The sequence below is a fragment of the Xiphophorus hellerii genome, chromosome 6 (genome assembly GCF_003331165.1).
Source record: "Xiphophorus hellerii strain 12219 chromosome 6, Xiphophorus_hellerii-4.1, whole genome shotgun sequence".
Taxonomy (NCBI): domain Eukaryota; kingdom Metazoa; phylum Chordata; class Actinopteri; order Cyprinodontiformes; family Poeciliidae; genus Xiphophorus; species Xiphophorus hellerii.
In genome coordinates this window covers 19,840,861-19,853,575 of record NC_045677.1, presented here as the reverse complement: position 1 = coordinate 19,853,575, position 12,715 = coordinate 19,840,861, and the positions used below count along the sequence as shown (strand labels likewise).

General features: G+C 33.6%; 3 protein-coding genes across 3 annotated transcripts; all 3 read right to left on the bottom strand.

Moving 5' to 3' along the window:
- Positions 1–212: 212 nt before the first annotated feature.
- On the bottom strand, positions 213–2,079 carry LOC116721221 (chemokine XC receptor 1-like). The gene is made up of 2 exons (XM_032564808.1): positions 2,019–2,079; positions 213–1,859 (listed from the first exon to the last, which is right to left on the bottom strand). Exon 2 carries the CDS (start codon positions 1,847–1,849, stop codon positions 932–934), a length of 918 nt encoding a protein of 305 aa, XP_032420699.1. The 5' UTR covers positions 1,850–1,859; positions 2,019–2,079; the 3' UTR covers positions 213–931.
- Positions 2,080–5,313: 3,234 nt separating this feature from the next.
- Positions 5,314–8,008, bottom strand: LOC116721307 (chemokine XC receptor 1-like). Its single transcript, XM_032564940.1, is given in 4 exon segments — positions 5,314–6,857; positions 6,859–6,964; positions 7,091–7,116; positions 7,907–8,008. Coding segments are annotated over 2 exon segments (963 nt in total). The 5' UTR covers positions 6,955–6,964; positions 7,091–7,116; positions 7,907–8,008; the 3' UTR covers positions 5,314–5,990.
- A 1,725-nt stretch (positions 8,009–9,733) lies between these two features.
- LOC116722356 (chemokine XC receptor 1-like) lies at positions 9,734–12,477 on the bottom strand. Its single transcript, XM_032566597.1, is given in 3 exon segments — positions 9,734–11,427; positions 11,429–11,642; positions 12,443–12,477. Coding segments are annotated over 2 exon segments (1,074 nt in total). The 5' UTR covers positions 11,621–11,642; positions 12,443–12,477; the 3' UTR covers positions 9,734–10,545.
- Between the last annotated feature and the right edge of the window lie 238 nt (positions 12,478–12,715).

Sequence of the window (12,715 nt, the reverse complement as noted above, 5' to 3'; positions counted from 1 at the left end):
TAAGACCCAAATTATTGAAAGTGAAAAACTGTTGATTTTTACTCCATATTTTGTTCAAACAAATAAATTAAATTTAGGTTTTTTTCTGTTTATTATACATCATAGCAAGCTTCTTAAAAAGCGAAGCTATTTGATTTATTTGACCTTTTTGGTGGTAGGAACTGCCAGAAAAAAAGTTTCATAGATTTACGCTTTAGTTTTTATTAATTAACAAATGCTTTTTTTTTTCCAAGCAAAAATGTTTTATTTACTCATAAGCACACAAACAATCAAATGGGCTAAACAAACAGATAAGCTCGAGCACTAATAGCAAAATTTAACATAACTCAGTACATAGTTAAACAGCAGTTTCAAATGATTGAAAATGCTACATAAAAAAGTGAAAAAATGCAAAACAATTTTTATTGTTCCTCAATAATAGAGTTGTGCTTGGTATTGCCCTAACAGCATTGCATTTACAGTATATAGTCCTGATCACTTCTAAAACACAAATCAAAAAGCAAATAAAAAGAAGGAAATAACTAAGTTGAACATAGAAAACTGACTAACATTGTCCTCACAATAAATTTTGTTATTTAAAAAAACAAACTTCAGATCCATAGAACCAACATGCAAAAAAAAGATTTGGTGCCAAAAAGATATATATTTTAAACATGCTTGAAACGTTACTCTTCAACATGGTGAGTCAATAAAATCAGTGTGGAAATATAGCCAGACTTTTAAGATTCCATATCCGTGTATTAGTATTTCTGGCTTTCAGATGCACCATATAAATATAATTTGTGTAAACTTGTGCACATATAAATTTGAAAAAGTGAGTTCCTCTGGTGTGAGCTGGTGTTTGGTTGTTACCGATTATCTGCTGTGCAACTTAAGCAGGACACGTGTTTTGTGAGCTGGACTGGCCTTCTCAACATAAGACATGTTCTGGTCAGTTGGCTCTTTCTCTGTTAATACCAACTATGTGGCGTAAAAGACAAAACAGGTGACTTCGAAACTTTTGTGTGAGCATGCAAAGCAGAGGATTCATACAGCAGTGGGAGAAGGCAAGCATTCGACAGATATTGTAGACAATATCTAACCGCTCCAGTTCTTCACAGTCTTTGGGTCTGTTCAAATCCTTAATGAGAAGTACAATATTGTAGGGTCCCCAGCAGATGATGTAGACTGCAACAATGCAAAAAACTATACTTAGAGCTTTGTGCCTTGTTCTGCTTGCTGTCTGTAAAATAGTATATATAATGGCACAATTGCAGAAAATAATAATGGCAATTGGGAGGAAAAAAAGCAGAGAAACTTGGAAATAATATCCAAGTTCATCAGAAAAAGCAGCTTCACAGTAGTAATCATCAGAAAGCTCCATTTTGAAAGCATCATACACAGATGTACCAATACTGATCACCCAGACAACCACACAGGCACCGATGGCATACTGTTTCTTCTTCTGATTGTTGTTTGGCCAGTTGTTCAGCACCACAGTACAAAAGCGATCCACAGTCATTGCTGTTAGTACAAAGATGCTGCTGTACAGACCAGTGAAGTGCACCCAAATGATGAATTTGCACATAAAGTCCCCAAAGATCCAGTGATGAAGGTGGTAGACAGCCCAGAAGGGAACAGAGGCAGCAAAGATCAAATCAGAACAAGCAAGGTTTATGATGAAGATTTTTGTGACAAGATAGAGTTTTTCAAAAGTAAACAGAATACATAAGAGGAGGACATTGCCGATGACGCCGACGATGAAGATTATGATGAACACAGCTCCAGTAATGGTTGAAAAGTCCAAAAACTGACAAGCAAATGAGAGGCTGTCCTCATCTTCATCTGTGCTGTTGTAGTCGTAGTCCATTGCTGAATATCTAGGGAATATGAGCACAGAATATGGCTTGTTAATTTATAATAAAAACAAAGCATATTATCTCATCATGCACTTTTGTTTTTTACAGCATCTTCTGTTAAATCTTACTGAAAAAGAACACAATTCTTCATCAAATACAAAAGAGTGTTAAACAACTTACCCCAGACAGCAGACACTTCCAGATTTTGCATTGAACTGCACTTCAAAGGAAAAGCAAAAATAAGAAGACAAACTTCTCTCTTTCTGTTTCAGATTAGGTCAGATGTTACTGCTGATCCATTCTGACCCCTTATGGTTTTTCAAAACAAAATTAACGGTAATAGATCTCACTTTTTCTGTTTGAAAATATATATTTTTCACCCTGGAGTCATGTTTCTCTCATACAACTTGTTATAAAATCCTAATTAATAGGTATTTAAAGATTGCTTTGATCACATTCCTTTTTACTTGTAGTTAACTTCTCATGTTTTAACCCTCAGATTTACCTCTATTAAGATGCTTAAACATACCAAATGAAAATAAGAATGGCACAAGTTAAACTTAAACAAATTATAAATCTAACACATTTCGTGCAGCTAATCATTGACCAATCAATCATCTCCCCTTTTATCTATCCGTTGTAATAATCAGTGTCATATTAAATGACTTTTAAATCTCAATGACTCAACAATTCAACCAGTCAACAGATAAAGTTTTATTTGCACAACGCTTTGCAACAGTCTGGTAATTAAAATCAGTTAAGTCTCATCTCGTTTGAGTAAAATTAATCTAATCTAATTCATTATTTGAACTTTTTGTATTACTTTTTTTCCAATTGCAGACTTACAAGACAAAAGAGCTTTCTTTTATTTTTACAGAAAAGTTTTCAGAAAGTAAATATAGAAAAGCTACTATGTTTAAAGAAGGAAGAAATATTGCTTTTTATAATAAGGTACTATTATCACTAGATAAACTAAACTAAAATAAAGCAAGTCTAAGTAATCAAGCAAACTAATAATACATGTAGTGAATCATTAGCTCTAAACCACAGGGCCATGGCTTTGCTTTTTTGTGTTTCAGGCTTGGATTTCTGGACATCCTTAATTTGAAATGTGTTATTTATCTTAAAATCCAGCTTTCCTCTTTCTTATAAAACAACCTTGTGAAACATTTCAAACTTAAGTTTGATGCTTCTTCTTTTCTGCTTCCCTTTTTGTTAAAAAAGGTACAACAGCCACATCATGATACCGGAAATAAGTATCCTAAATTAGCTTGAGGGTTGGTCGTTTCATCACTGTGACATTACTGTGGAAGGTAACGACAGTGAGGATTGAGAGACTTTGTACTGAGAGTAATCAAAGTCCTGAGATGACTCCACAGGACCACTTGTCAAAGATCCATCCATGGAGTGCACTGCACACAGAAAAGTTAAGAATTGCCATGAATTGGTTAGAAACTGTAAGCTGCAGAAGGAAGATGTCAGACATTGTCTTCCACGTCTTGTTCCTCAGGAGAAACCTCGAGAGGAAGGAGTTTTCAGGCATGCTTACAAGAATGATGACATTCTTACATACAAAAGCGCACTGAAGTCTTCCCATTTATGAGAAGGTTCTTCCATGTAACTATTGCTGTCATTCTGGAAGAAGTAAAAAATCACTGTTGGTGTCCATTGCTGATTTTGTGGTCATGAAAAAAACCCACAAATGATCTAATGAGGAAATAAAAACAACAGGTCAGAGGGATTTTTTTTTTTTTTGCTGTACTGCTCAACCTACAATTCAAAATACATTCAAATTTAATGATGAATTAGTGAAAATGCATAAAAGGTCAAAAATACTCCAAATACACTAAATAAATGTAATTTTATTCTTGAAGCCTACGCCCTGATGATACTAAAACAATAATCTGAGAACAAAAAGCTGAAGAGAAAAAAATCTTAAGGTTTCTAATGTCATAAACTGTAACATATCTTAAGCTATGTTCTTGGTAAAGCACAAAACTTCAAATTCAAGTGAAACATTCGACTTATATAATTTCCAATTATTCAAAAAATAACTGGATTACATTTTCTTGAATCGTTCCAACTTTGATGAACTCTCTGTTTCATAAAATTTTCACAATGTCATTTCAGAGACGAATGCAGGTGATATCGGCCACATTAGCTTAGCGGTATGACACACTCCAGCTAGTGATGTTTTGATTCTGACTGCATTATGTGTGTCATGTATACATTATTTTCTCAGTCTTGGACTTAGACTTTATTTCATGAGGGACAAAAAAAAAGTGTACCTCGGCATTTTGTTAAGACTCAGCCTTTCACAACGTGCTAGAAGATTTTGTTTAGACAGGGAAGTGAAAACTGCTTAGAAAGGGAAGCAAGAACTAAACAAAAATGAAAGTTAAACAAAAAAAAATTCCAAACATGTTCAGTACGTTACAGTATCTTACAGCATAGCAATTACAAAAGAAAGCAGAATAACATTTAAAATCAGAGATAGAGATAAATAATGTTGCAGGGGAAAATGTTGACACAATGTATACATGTATACTAAGTAAAAGCTGAATTTGTGTTTTTTAATTAATAAATAAACAGAGTTTTTCTCTCTGGTATCTTAATGTGTTTTGTGTAATGGACAGTTAGTTTTTAACTATGTGAATGTGTCTCAGGTTGTAAAACTCTGATATAATATGTCATATTCAATGAAAAATAAATATGATGCTAATTAATAAACAGTTTTTCTTTCTTTCACCCCCATTTTTTCTTACTTTCTTTCTTAGATTTTGTAAGACACAATCTACTTTATTATCCTTAATTTACTTATTAAAGAAGATGAATTTATCATCAAATTGTTTACATATAATCAAGGATTATTTTTTGTATAAGTTACACTAAGGTCCATTTCCTAATGATTCAACTGGAATAAAAAGACCAACGCTAACTCTAGAACCCAGGGTTTTTCTAGAACCCAGAAAAACTATCCTAGGAACTACTTTTTAAAGCTCCTGTTCTTCCAAACCAGAAAAGGAATTAGACCAGAGGATACTTACTTATACTTAACTAGCAACCCTGAATAGGAGTATCTAGTTTATTTATTTTGGATCGACATTATTGGCTTTTTCTTCTATTGCTCTTTCTTTTGATTTGTTATTTTGTTTGTATTTCCTTTTAAATCCTGTAAAGCACTTTGTATTGTCCTTGTTGCTGAAAATGTGCTATATAAATAAAATTACCTTTACCTTTTAGCATCTATTTCTACATAGAAAAGCGGTACGCTATCTGCATTAGAAACATATCAATATCATGATTAAAGGATTAAAGATGTAACCGTTATTAAATGTCAGGAGTTTAATTATTTATGACCTCAAATTCTGAGTTTTCATCTAACCACCTTTCTGGGGTCACTACAGACAGTTTTAGGTGAACAAATTTCCACCTATTAAAGAAAAATACAAAGAGAAGCATAACAATATGGTGATTTTTTCAATCTGAAATGTTTTATTTGCTCAAGCAAAACACACACAAAAGAACTCCAAAAACTGTAACAGGTACAAAATAAACAAAACTACACCGAAGCAGAAATAGCAACTCAGCATAATACATAGTACATAGTTCATTTAGCAGTTGTTTCAAATTACCAAAAATCCATCAAAAACAAAGAATAAAACCAATTTATACATTTAAAAAATATAAAACCTTTCAAATAAATGACTAATTTATCTTTCTTTCTTTATAGAGCTGTTCTTGGTATTGCCTAATCAGCAAGTCTTGTTGCTAACAGTGCTTTTTGTCCTGTTTCATCATTCACATTTACAGTACATGTATTCCTCATCATTTGTAAAACAAAATAAGAAAAAGAAATAAAAAGAAAAATAGAAAAATAACAGGTTGAACATACAAAAGCTGGCTAAGATCATCTTCACACTAAAACAGATATTTTGCTAAACTGAATTTTCTGATACATTGGTTCCCAGCACCCGTATGACAAAACAGTTTTGGTGCCAAAACCCTTTTTTATTTTATTTTTTCAAATACTTCCAACTATTTCAGTGTGGTAAGTCATCTCATGCCAATCTATTTGGAACAATATCCAAACTATACTAGATTCTGTATGCATGTACTATAACAAATACTCTTGAATTTCAGCAATGTTGCTTAAAGACCTGAACTGTGAGATTCACTGGCATTCTGAATATAAGCCTGGCCACTGGCTCTCTCTCTTTCAGTCCTAGCAACTTTGTAGCGCAAAATATAAAGCAGGTGATTTCGTATCTTTTGTGTGAGCATACACAGAAGAGGGTTTATCCAACAGTGGGAATAGGCAAGCATTCGACAGATATTGTAGACAATATTCATCCGCTGCAGTTCTTCACAGGTTTTGGACTGAATGAGAAGTACAATATTGTAGGGTCCCCAGCAGATGATGTAAGCTACAACGATACAAAAAACTATACTTAGAGCTTTGTGCCTTGTCCTGTGTGCGGCTCGTAAAATAGTATATATAATGGCACAATTGCAGAAAATAATAATGGCAATTGGGATCAAAATCAGCAAAGCAATTTGGAAATAATATCCAAGTTCATCAGAAAAAGCAGCTTCACAGTAGTAATCATCAGACACCTCCATATTGGAAGCATCATACAAAGATGGACCAATACTGCTCAGCCAGGCAACCACACAGGCGCCGATGGTATACCGTTTCTTCCTCTGATTGTTGTTTGGCCAGTTATTCAACACCACAGTACAAAAACGATCCACAGTCATTGCTGTTAGTACAAAGATGCTGCTGTAGAGACCAGAGAAGTGCACCCAAATGATGAATTTGCACATAAAGTCCCCAAAGATCCAGTGATGAATGTGGTAGACAGCAAAGAAGGGGACTGAGGCAGCAAAGATCAAATCAGAACAAGCGAGGTTTATGATGAAGATATATGTGAAAAGATTATGTTTTTCAAAAGTAAACAGAATACATAAGAGGAGGACATTGCTGATGACGCTGATGATGAAGATTGTGATGAACACAGGCTCCAGTAATGGTTGAAAAGTCAAAAGCCTTACAAGTCATATTTTGGATGAGGAAATGTAAGACGTCCTCATCTATATCTGTGCTGTTGTCCATTGCTGATTATCTAAGGAATATGAGCACAAGTTTAGGACTTTGAGATTTCTAATAAAGACAAAGTATAATTTCATTCATTCATTTTTATAGCACCTAATTCCAGATCAGTTACAAAAAAACTTTTAAAAAAACTTACCACAGACAGACACTGCCAATTCTCATCTGCAAGTCAAAGAAAAAGCAAAAATGAGAACAAAAACTTCCCTTTTCTGCTTCAAATTAAGTCAGATGTTATTGTTGACCAATTCTGACTACTAATGATTTTTCAAAACTAAAACAAATGACTACCTTTTCCATTTAAAAATGCAGATTTTCTTACCCTTGAGACTTTTTTTCAGCCATACAATTTGGTACAAAGCCAAATTAATAGTTAAAGATTGCCCTTTATTTGCTGCATTATTTGCTACTTTGCGCTATAATTTGTACACATTTTTATTTTAATTAACCATTGTTTCTATGATATTTTATTTGCTGCTTAATAATGTGTTGCTTGGTTTTGTTTCTATATTATTTTAATCTTGATTTCCTTTAGGGTACCAACATGAATTTTGTCTGACAATATTACAGTGACAATAATCTTTAACCTTGAACCATTAAACAGATGTTAAAATGCAGCATTTAACTATCTATAAGAGGTAATTTAAATGAAGTTATTGTGCTGCACCTTTTTTTTTTTTTTTTTTTACCTGTGTTTATATGTTCATACATTCATGGGAGAAGGGGGGTTCTTTTCTTTTCATAGTTCATTTTTATCAGGCGAGTCAGACTTCAGGGGTTTTTGTCTGATTCTTGTCTGAAGAACTTTGATGGCAAAAATCCAACATTTCTTAAAGTATCAAACGCTGCCCTCTAGGTTTTGAGTTTATCTAGAAATCTCTCCAAAAATATATTTTGTTTTTAAGCCAGTTTTGACAAGAGAAAGAAATTAGACATCTCTTCATACTAACATTACCTCAGACAGGTGCTGCCATCTTCAGTCCGACTATCCGACGTGGCAGCTTAAACAGTCAACGCAACATCACTGTGGCTGAAAATGAATCCAAAGGTGCTGCAAACAAAACAAAAAGATTTTTTTTTTTTTTTTTTTTAAGTAGCTGTTTCCGAAACCTTTTCAGGCTGAGGAACACTAAAGCTATTTAGCAAACACCCCCGGCCACCTAATTGAAATTGCTCCAGCAATAACACAACATATTACAACATGTGGCAGGGGTTGACAGCAGTTAACAGCAGCTATAGTAGCAGTTAACAGTTCTAAAATTAAACATAGCTAACACGCATAATGGTAGGAGTTATAAAGCATGTGTATAAGAACATAGCAAAATTACTCATAAAACACCGTATATGATTTAATTTGTGTAAAATATTTGTTAAAATCGAATACTTGTAAAGAAAACACAGAGCTGATCCTAATACATAGCGTAATTACCGATGGCGACAGAAGAAGGTGACGAGTGATCGGTTATTGGTTGCTATGGTAACCATCGACCTTCAAGAGCAGCGATACACCAATAAATGTCAGGAGAAACAACTTCTGGACTAAACAATACAAATTAAAAGAAGTAAGAATGAAGAAATTTATATAAACTCATACATAATATTGTTAAAATATTAGGCTCTTAACACTCTTTTTCGTGAACAAGTCAAGTCGGGGCATTTTCAGCTATTTACAGATTCTAAAAGTGTGGATTCTATGCTTTCCAATTATGTCAAACACATAGAAATCAAAGTGTTGTGCTGTGTTCATTAATAACATTCAGACCCATTTATATAGACGCACAATCAAAGAAAAATAATTGCTTTTAAAGAAACAAAAATCCTCTTCTGCGGCATCCATTTATTTATGTATTGTATTTAATTAATTGAATTTAAACATTTTAAATAAAATAACAAATAAAAACAACAATAAATATTGACGTGCGAGTAGAGCATAATAAGCAAGCAAAATCGTCAAAAAACAAAACCAAGAACAGTTCTCACTAACTGAAACTAGCAAAGAGAATCGAATCACTAGTGAACAACACATCTCAGCAGGTATGACTTAGCGTCCTCCGGTCATATAAATCGTCCTGGTGTTTTTTATCTTCAGTTTTTCTTTTGAGTGACTCGGTTTTAAGTCACTTATCCATTATTATTTTGAAACACAATTCTTTGATTAACTGCGAATGAATGCGTCTCACTTTGAGCTGACGTCACAAGAAATAACGATCGTTTACGTGGAGTACCGTAAAGACCACTAGGGGGCGCCCAGTGGTCCAGGTAACCACGGTTTGAACAAGACTGGTTTTTGACTTGTCCACCTGGCTATAACACCTTTATGGTGGTTTTCTACTTTCTTCCCTACGTACTGCCTATTTTTAAGGTGAATTTTGCTGAATAAATGTCATTTATTATAATTTGACAAGTGCAATTTTTTAAAAATTACTTATTTGTCTCATTTTTGATATCAAAATTTGGGGATTTTAACAGGTGTTCACTTTTGAGAGCCACTGAATAAGCAGCTGATCTGGTCTGGTAGATACCAAAAAGTCCCTTTTTGACTTGGTGTCTAGTGGAATGGTATATCTATCAGGAAACATCTTCCTTGGTGTTTATTTTAAAGTAAATTGATCAATGACCTAATATAATAAGATTCATATAATATAATTCATATAATTCTGTTATTGCTCTGCTTAATACTAAGTTAGTGTTTACGTTATAAAGATTCTATTAAATGTTGAAACAGTCATCATAAAATCTGCGTGTGTAGAATACAAACATAAATGAGTTGCAGGAGGCAAGATTACCAACAGTTGTATTTAATTTGAACTTCAACAAGAGATCAGTAATACAATAATTAGAAAGTATACATGTGCATATGGGAATTTCGTAGCAAGTGGACAGGATCTTCTGATTCAGCTTCATTCTTGTTCAACTTCCTTGTTTCTGTCATAGTTTATACAAAAGTTTGTACAGTTAAGGCGACATCAGTTTACATCACAGAATGAACAAAATGGTCTAAATGTATGGTACAAGTGTACTATCAAAAAACTCAAACAAAGAGGTTTACAGGTACATGAAGCTATCATTGCTTATTTACATTACAACAACTTTTCATCCATCTAAGAACATCATCAAGTAGTTAATAGCTTGATTTAATACTAACAAATAATCACCAAACAAAGATTGATGGAAAAAAAAAAAAAAGTCAAAAACCCATTTTATTTTTGCCACATATGTTTCCTTCCAAGCCTTTTCTATTACATGGTACAGTACAAGTAGACAAATAAGTTGTTTTCCTGTCAAATTAGCAGTGCATTTACAAATATTTAGTATGGACTGATTAGTCAAAGACTCATTAAAAGCATTTAAGTTTAGCTTCTGATAGCTAGGATCATTTACATATTGAGGAGTCTTCAGTAATAAAAAAGTCCAGTTGTTAGATCTTAGAGGCACAAACAGTTTCCACTGTGTCTGAAATTCAAAGCAAATATTGTATTTTCCCTCTATGTAGGAACTGCAAAATATAAAAAAAGATTACTTAAATTTGATTTGAATTTAAATGGAGGTTTCATGCTTTCAAATATTAGTCCATAAATTAGTATATTTCTATAGCTATGTGGATAATTCGTTGCTGGTTAAAGACGTGATTGTGATCCTGCTCACTCTGTGGGAGAAGCTGTTGTTCCTGTGACTGAAGTTCTGCAGGAGTTTTTTTAAATGGGTTTTGAATTTAACTCCTGCAAACACGTAAAACACAGGGTTGAGGCAGCAATGCGAAAAGGCAAGGAGTCGGGTGATGTAGAAGGCATATTCCATGTTTATGTGTTTTTCACAAGCTACTTTTATTTCAAAATCATCAGATGCAGTTGGTGGGTTCCCATAAGCCAACGACCTTAGAAAAATTACGACATTATAAGGTCCCCACCCCAAGAAGAAGACAACCATAAGAACGAAAATGAGTTTGACAGTTTTGTTTCTTCTTCTTTGGGCAGTCGGACGCAGCAACCTGTACATGATCTGAGAATAGCAAAACACGAACACAAATGCTGTTAGGACAAAGAGAACAATTTGTTTATAGATTCCCAACTTTGAAGAAAAGGAGTCCTCATATCCACAATATTTCTTGAATGTTTGACTTGAGCTGTCATCATCTTTTACTTTGATGTAGATGAAGACAGGACTGGCTGCCAAGATACTAGCAACCCAAACGATGAAACTTGTTAAAATCACAGAAGGGCCTGTAGTGGATACAATGCTAGACAGAGGATTTATGACGGCTATATAGCGGTGAATTGTCATCAGGATGAGGAAGAAACCACTGCTGTAGAAGCCAACATAGAAAATGAAGTTGACGACTTGGCATGCAGGCTCTCCTAATGTCCATCCATACATGTAGTAGTAAGCCCAAAAGGGCAGCCCTAAAGTGAAGAAGAGATCTGACACAGCCAAGTTCAGGATAAGTGTATTGGTGATGGATTTGACATTCTCGTACTTTGAACAGAATTACAAGAACAAGAATGTTGCCAAAAAGACTGAATAATATCACGAAAGAGAAAAAAGACACAGTCAATGTGGCTCCAAATTCAATCACATTTGTCTGGTTGCATTTTTGATCCTCATAATCACCAGTGTAATAATCATAAGGGCTTTCAGTTTTGTTCTCCATGAAGTATTCATATGAGGCCATCTTCCTCCAGCAGGTAAGGAGTCTAAATACACAAAAATCTTTGTTAGATAATTAAAATTAGATTTTCCTTTTAATTTGTACAGTTATCTTTTTCATTTGCTTGCTTGTTTCTATGTAAACTAGTATATGTAACTTTCTTTCTCTCACTAATGTCTGAATCTCTCCTGTATACTAAGTAAGAACTGGACTATGCTTCTGCACAGTAGAGATGAGATCTGGATGTTTTTTTTCTGCACTGATGTCTATATTGGAGTAAACAAATTAGAGAGAGGCTAATGTTTTTATCTTATCCTTTTAGTCTCTTTTTGCTTTGAGATTATAATCATTGCAAAACACAAACAAGGAATTTGACTCTCATTTCAAGCCCTGACAGCACGTAGAAATTAGGTATCATGTAAACTCAGACAATAGGGATTTGTAAATGGCTGTGTGTAGAAAAGCAAAATATTTGTATAATGTATTTATCTATAATATTGACTTTATGTAGTTTTGCTCAGTATTTGGGTGGAAGTGTGAAAATTAAACTGACTACTGTCATATCTCATGAGTTAGGTAGTTACACAAGTCAGAACCAAGAACTGTTTTACTGCTAAAACATAGTTTACATATTTAACATATTTGGCTGAATACATTTTATTTATATTGAAAAGTAATGCAGTGGATAAAAATCAAGTCTTTCATTTTTCAAAATTTTAAGGATAACTTGAATTTCATTTGCTGACACCTAAAGTATTGCAATTAAAATGCATAAAAATGTAACCCTAAATCTTACAAATATATAGAAAGGAAAAAACATGAATAATATAAAGAAACATACTGCACCTGCGCAATGATGCAAAGGATGGTTGAGACCAAAAGCGGTGAAGAACTGGGCAGTAGGTCTCACCTTAAGTAGAAATCATAGAGGAACAGAAACAACACATTTTCTTTGTAACCTGTATGGTCATCATTTCAGAATAGAAAAAATAAAAACAGTGTTCAGTTCTGAATGACTTCCAGTAGTTAGTTTGTAGTTTCCAGACCTGTTGTGTACGTATTTTACTGAGATATAGATATTTTTAATAAAGCCCTGATGAAAAAGCAGGGTATACTGTA

What these genes read in the sequence shown, in the direction of transcription:
- LOC116721221 (XM_032564808.1), bottom strand. Translation starts at nt 1,849, where the DNA reads ATGGACTACGACTACAACAGCACAGATGAAGATGAGGACAGCCTCTCA.